At 38.8% G+C, this 6,903-nt stretch overlaps 1 protein-coding gene across 1 annotated transcript; it reads left to right on the top strand.

Annotated features, from left to right (window-relative positions):
• Positions 1-6: 6 nt before the first annotated feature.
• On the top strand, positions 7-6,727 carry si:dkey-32m20.1 (transmembrane protein 236). Its single transcript, XM_024273233.2, has 4 exons — positions 7-2,130; positions 2,872-2,944; positions 4,305-4,428; positions 5,794-6,727. The coding sequence occupies exons 1-4, from the start codon at positions 1,850-1,852 to the stop codon at positions 6,417-6,419; spliced, it is 1,104 nt and encodes a 367-aa protein (XP_024129001.1). The 5' UTR covers positions 7-1,849; the 3' UTR covers positions 6,420-6,727.
• The last annotated feature ends 176 nt before the right edge of the window (positions 6,728-6,903 follow it).

The following is a 6,903-nucleotide window of genomic DNA, read 5'->3' as shown; positions in this document are numbered from 1 at the left end:
TTTTTGAAATCATAAATTAACAGTTTTACTCATGTAAAAATATACTTTTACAACTTTATTATTTTACTAAAAATTTGACTTTTTTTCATAATTTTAACATTTTATTTCTGTTAAATTTGAATTTTTTTCCCACGTAATTATATTATTCCTGGAAGATTTTGATTTTTTTTCTCCTAATTTAAGACTATTTTTAAAAAGATTTTTTTTTTTAACTACTGTACAACTTTATTTTTGGTTAATTTGTTTTTTTTCTCAGTTTCATTAATATTCTTGTGAGATTTTTTATTCTTATGACTTTACAACTTTGTTGTAAAAGTTTGACTTTTTTTTTCATAATTTAAACATTTTATTTCCTTCAAATCTTAATTATGTTATTCTCATTAAAGATTTTGACTTGTTTTCCTCATAGTTTAGTTTTTTTACAAGATTGCACATTTAATTTAGTAAAACTTTGATTTTATTTAAATCTTTTTTCCCTTCATCGAAACACTTTATTTGTTTGGTAAATTTCTTTTTTTTTTGTCAGTTTAATTTTCAGTCTTTATTCCCAGTAATTTTTTTACTTTTTTTCTCTTAAAATTTCAGGACTTCATTCTCATTTAATTTGCCCTGATCCTCTGTTGTTGTTCACCTTTCTTTATTTGTTGTTTTACTTCCTCTTTTCTTTCACCCGGTGATTCTCGTCACCTTCACACAGCCTTAAGGAAATCAAACGACACTTTCAAGATTTCCGGCGTCCAAACCTTTTGTTTTCTAGAGGAAGAGTCGTCATCGTTTTGTTGCCTTCATGAAGTCGGACTGAAGCTGGAACACTTGAAAATGTTGAAGTCGTTTCTCTGGGACCACAGGACGGAGCCGGTTCATTACTGCTCTCTGTGCAAATGGAGCATTGTGGGTAATTTCAGCACTAAAGAGTCTGGATGTAAAGATTTCATTTTGTACAGATGCTGCCTCTGTTCTGGTCTGCCCTCCTGTTTCTGTCTTCTTTTAACCCTAATATTCACAATAAATTTAGGCCAAATGTACAGAAGAAAACCTGTGGGTTCTCTTTGTTTCTTTACTGAACGTCTGGTGTTGATGTGTAGATTGATCTTTATTTACTGACCAACCAAGAAATTGTTTGTCTTTAAAGAATATTTGTCTAAAGAGTTTACAAAAATTGCAATGAAAGCTTAAACAAAAACTCTTTAAGTTGTATTTTCCACAATATCACTTTTATTGTGCTTCCCTAAACCACATCTATTGTTTTATGGCTTATAATTCGATGTTAGCTGATTTATTTTAAAAGATAAATAAGAGTTCAATCATGAACTTTTTTAAAGCAAATTTTAATGAACAAAATTTGCTGGAAATTTTTCTTTGTATATAATAATTGTAAAATAATTGTGCATGAAATGAATTAAGCACAAATATCAGTCAAATACAGACAAATCAGACATATCTCAAAAAGACTTTTGGTCAAAAGTTCATTCAGTTAATCACTTAAAATGTATATAGTGATGCATGTAGGAAAATAAACTTGTTTATGAATCATTTTTATTATGAGGTGTGTCATTCCTCATGTTGACCACTAGAGGGAGACATTTGTGTTGTAAATTGAGTTTCTGAAGTTTAGACTGAAAAACTTTTACATTTTTGTAATCAGACGATGTTTTATTGTAAATGTCCGATCAGGTTCCATGCTCAGGCTCTGTTCTCTCTCTGAAATTATGGGATGTCTTTCGTTTTTGGGCTCATAAAACGACCAGCGTGACTTCTTCATTACCCAGCAGTAAAAACTCTGAGGCTGCAGAGTAAGCAGGCTGAGCGAGCAGAGTCCAGCCGCCGCCGCCTCCGGTCTCTGGCGGTGATGATCGTCTCCAGCTGCTCGCCGACCATGCTGTCGGGGAAGACGGTCAAGCTGCTCCTGTACGAGGGGCTGCAGTTCGCCGCTCTGGTCGTGCCCGTCTTCGTGGTCATGGAGAGGTTCGCCCGGGTCATACGCGTCGTGAGGGGGTGGGATGAGACCGCGTACTGGCTGGTGGTGGCGGCCTCCATCGCCTACGTGACCTCTGTGACCCTGCTGGTGTGGGCTCCTCTGAAGTACGTGACCCTGAAGAAGAGGAGGGTCATCGCAGAGATCACACAGTGGTGAGTTCTGTAGACCAACGTGTACAAGCTGGAGGGATTCAGAGAGAGGTTCTGACATTCTTTTAAAGTAGTTCATGAAGAAAGAAAAAATATTAACACGTGTATAATCAAGGATTTGTAAAGTTTTTTTGATTCAGTCTGATTCATCCCACTAGATCAGGGATGGTTAAACTCCGGCCCGGGGGCCACATGCGGCCCACTAACTATAAAAGCTGGCCCGCCAAACTGGAATAAATCAAATTGAGAATCCTCATAATGTTTATTTTTCCAGCAATTCTGATTTCTCTCAATAAATTACCTCAACACAAACAAATGACATTTGTTTCAGGGGAGGAAGTTATTTTGCGTTCGTTTGTTGTTTGAAGATTTGTCGTTTTGTTTTCCGAGTCCTTTTTCCAGTCATTCCAACACCACACACACGCAGCATTTCTCTAACTTGGCGATTTTCCTTGAGGAACATCAACCCACTGGTGCTAAAATAAAAATAACTACCACAGATTTTTACATAAAATATTCCAAAATGTTCTTTTTCAAAATGTATTTTTCAGTTTTCAATCAGATTTCCAATCTGTGGATTACCAAAATATGCATCCGATCCTGGTCCGGCGCTCCTGTCAGATTCTGGAACCCTTTGTGCCCCCCCCTCCCTGGTCTAGATCCTAACACGGTCTTTGAAACACAAAGAGGACAAAGTTCTAGAAGACACCTACAACCTTCATCTTCTCCGTTTCCTCAATGCAGGCGGCCCACGGCGCTGGCGTACCTCCTCCTCAGCACGCTGCCGTGTTTTGCCGTCATGGTCGCTGGCTACAAGGTAACTCAAGGGCTGGGTTAATAAAATCGATGAATTGATTTAAAAGATCAATTACTGATTCATAAAAATATAAATACATTTATCACATAAAGCTAAAGTCTGCTAATAATGTTCAATGGAATTTCCCATAGGACGCTAATGCTAACGCTCAGTCGACCTAAACGTACATTTCTGACTTTAATAAACATCTTTATGAACTCACAGACATGAACTCTTTTAAAGACATATTTTAAAGTAGCCATGTGTGGTCTAAAGCAGTTTTTTGCTCATGCTTTGCTTATTCTTCTGGATGAAAGTGTAGCGCGATCGCCACCTAGTGGCCAAACTGAAACGCCCTCCAGGAGAAGCAGAACAATGTTTCACATGTTCCAGAATGTGAACTGTGTTATATAAATATATTCCAAACATAGTAGATTATTGATGTATTTCAAAACAAATGTGTATTAATGTGTAAACTCAAATTGGATTTGAATTGAGTGAATCAAAAGAGTCGATTCAGGTTTTTGTGGATCAAATTGTTTCTGGAAATTATTGATCATCCGTCATGCTTCAGTGACACGGTTCAGTTCTGAGGAACAAACTGACTTTACAAACCAAATGTACAAACGACAACACTTTTTATAAGTCTTTTACTGTGAAAGAACAGCAGCGGCTGAATAATCTGCTGCTGAGGACTTCACTGATGGTGGAAAACATTCCAATGTTTCGTATTAAAGCTAAATTAGCATAATATGCTCAAATTTCTCTGAGTCCTCGGGATAAACTTTCACTACGAAAGACTTTGTCCCCGTCAGCGAGGACAGAAGAAGAGACAGAAATGTCACGAGACGCCGCCGGATCTGAGCTGTTCAGTAACCGGCTGTTAAAACTGGTTTGACATTAACCTGGACGGTCACGTTAAGGTGAGGAAGCTCCACTTTGGTGCCCGAGACTCAACGTTATTATTATTATTGACACGTGAAGCCAAAGATCTCTTGGTCTCATTACGTCTCAGTCGTCAAATGTCCCAAAATTTAGTATTTTTTACTTTTTCTTAATTATTCCACTTTAAATGTTCAAAGAGCTCCATGACTGACCCTTAACCCTTTAACGTCTGAGGCGCTGGCGGTGACGCTTAGACACAAAACCTTTAAGATTCTGTATCGTTTTGATTGTAACACAATAATTCCAGAAGATTCTGAAGGACAAAAGCGTCTCGATTTTTCAGTAAATCCAGTTTGATTTGAAACATTTAAATCTGATAAAAACTTTCACTCAGACGATTTGATTTTGTAGGAGTAGATGTGTAAAGTCTCGTTGGTTCATTAAAAACTCGCGTCCTTTGACAGAAGCTCCCATCGATGGTTCTGTTGTTCTGCAGGTCCAGATGGACAGTGGGCTCTACAGCGACCCGTTCACAGAGCTGCCCGTTTCCTTGGTTCTGTTCTGTCTCATCTGTGTGGACGTCGTCGAGAGGATCCGCCCGTGGAGGCTCATGGGAAAATGTAAGGATGGCTGACTGTCTTCATGGCAGGAAATCAAACCTCAAAACATCTGTTTGTTTATTTGAAGGAATCAATAAAAAAAGAGAAAACTCTTTATTAGGTGAACCTCACTACTACCACTTTGGACCTCCATCTACAAGGCACACAGAACTCAGAATTCTTCTGACCATTCTCTGTAAACCCAGAGATGGTTGTGGGTGAAAATCCCAGTAGATCAGCAGTTTCTGAAATCCTCAGACCAGTCCGTCTGACACCAACAACCTCGTTTGGGTCACTTCAATCACCTTTCCTCCACCTTTCCTCCCTGTTCTGATGCCTACAGGCATTGAGCTGCTGCCATGAGATTGGCTGATTAGACATTTGTGGGTGTGTCCGAACTCCTTCACTACTCACTGTATAGTGCACTATAAAGTGCGTTGGTCAGGCCTGAATAATAAAGTGGCGACTGAACGTATTTCTATACAAACATCAAACTTAAAATATTTACTCATGTCAACTGTAAAATAAAGACATTAAAAAGTAATAAAAGATTTTAAAACTGCACACAGACATGCAAATGATGCTATTACAATTACTGTAAATCCTATAAATATCAGTATTTGCACTCATACACACAATACAATAAGTCATTATTTGATAAAGAGTATTAGGAAGAAAAAACATAAAATCCCACCTCTATTATGATTATATTATTATTATATAGAGTGGAATCTTTGATTCTAATGTTTGAAATGTGTTCAGGAAGTATTTTTAAATTCTTACTACAGTCTTGATTTACTGAAGTAAACTTGTTTAAAAGTCAGAGTCTCTGTGTTGGGTAGATTATCTTTGTTTATTAATTTGTTTTTAGAATGTATTCACTGTTTCTGGGGTGTTCTGTGTGCCAGTGGAGGGAGGTAAAGGGAGGATCGGGTTTCATTCTTTTTATTGATTTATTTAGTGTTTGCTTCTGTTTTTAATTGTAAATTGCTTTGAGTTGTGCAGGTATGAGAAACCCTGATTTATAAATAAGGTTTGAATATTTTTCAGCAAACAAAGAGTTATTTCCGTTTTTAAAAGGAATAGATTTATTAAGTATTTGTGCAGAAATAAGATGTTTGACATTTAAAGAAAAAGATTTGCTGAGGTTCTTTTGTGTGAAAAACATGAATCTCATTTATAATCTAACAAACACGCAGACATTCTGACTCACTAAAGCTGAGACAAAAACACAAACTTTATTTTGTGAAAAAAATGTAAATATAGAATAAAACCAAATGAAAATAGCTTTTACAGACGAGGATGTCCTATTGATTAGGATCAGTTTAATCTGACAGGATGACACCATCAGAAGATGATTGACAGCTCCTCCTCCCGTCTTTGCAGCGGACTCCTTTGACCCGGACGGGGACGTGTTGGGCCCCGTCCCGCCCCACCTGGAGCGGGTGACCACGGTGTCGGCGCAGCTGCCGGCCGATGGCGGTCAGGAGGAGTCGGTCAGCAACGGCGGCCCCCCCGGCAGATGGTCGGAGCACGCCGACTCGTCCAGGCCTCCTTCTCTGAGCGCGCGCACGTACCCCGCGTCCTACCTGTACTCCTCCTCCTCCCTGCGACCTTTGACCTACTCTGGGCCCCTGCGCGTCCTGTGGAGGCGGGACGGCCGGGCGGAGCTGTTCGTGGGCAGCTTTCTGTTCTGGTTGGACACGGTGGAGATGCTGAGGTCAGCAGGTCAGCCGTCGGTCTTTGGGACAGCCTGGGTGTTCCCGGTCTACATCCTGACCTTCCTCTCGGCTCTGCGGGTCGTCATCGCTCCTCAGAGCGCCCTGCTGTCTCTGGCGGGAGTCGCTCTGCAGGATTTCCCGTTCTTCGTCCTCCGCTTCGCTCTGATGGTGGCGTTCGGCTTCGTCACGCCGGTGCTCTATCTCCTGAAGAATCTCCTGGTGTGTCTCTCCTACGGATACTTCACGTGGCTGTCCAGACTGACGCCCTTCAGAGGACACAGCATGTTCTAGAGGTTTTTCAACTGAAAAGTTCTGTAAATGTGTTCATCCTAATCTCAGAATTTAGAGCTCAAGATCCTTTTTTATGTTGTTATATTTATTTATCGTTTATTGGCTACATTTGACTGTTTTATGGCAAAGAGGAACACGATGTCAAACATCATAAATCATTTTTATCTGCTGTCAACAGTTTTATGCTCAATTTCTCCAATTTTTCAGGGGTGGAAAATTAAAGATAATTCTGCTTTTTTTTACTCAAAGAAGTTTCCTCTGATTATTCTGATCAAAGTTTCAGTTAAACTTGATTTATTAAACTTCAGTGATGTTATAAAGTTTAGTTTTTTTGGTTGTTTAGTCAAAATATTAAGTTTTCAAATACTGAAAAAATATTCGTTTCAAGCTGAAATATAATATTTATATACTCAAATGTAAATATTTACAATCCAATCCAATAAGTAATATTAATAAAACAACAACAATAATTTTATCAAGATGT

Source organism: Oryzias melastigma, linkage group LG17 (genome assembly GCF_002922805.2).
Source record: "Oryzias melastigma strain HK-1 linkage group LG17, ASM292280v2, whole genome shotgun sequence".
Classification (NCBI taxonomy): domain Eukaryota; kingdom Metazoa; phylum Chordata; class Actinopteri; order Beloniformes; family Adrianichthyidae; genus Oryzias; species Oryzias melastigma.
This window is presented reverse-complemented; position numbering and strand designations above follow the sequence as displayed.

Excerpts from the sequence above, each read along its gene's own strand:
- si:dkey-32m20.1 (XM_024273233.2), top strand. The coding sequence starts at position 1,850 with ATGATCGTCTCCAGCTGCTCGCCGACCATGCTGTCGGGGAAGACGGTC. Across the intron at positions 2,945-4,304 it reads TCATGGTCGCTGGCTACAAG|GTCCAGATGGACAGTGGGCT; the intron begins GTAACTCAAGGG and ends GTTGTTCTGCAG. Across the intron at positions 4,429-5,793 it reads GTGGAGGCTCATGGGAAAAT|CGGACTCCTTTGACCCGGAC; the intron begins GTAAGGATGGCT and ends CCGTCTTTGCAG.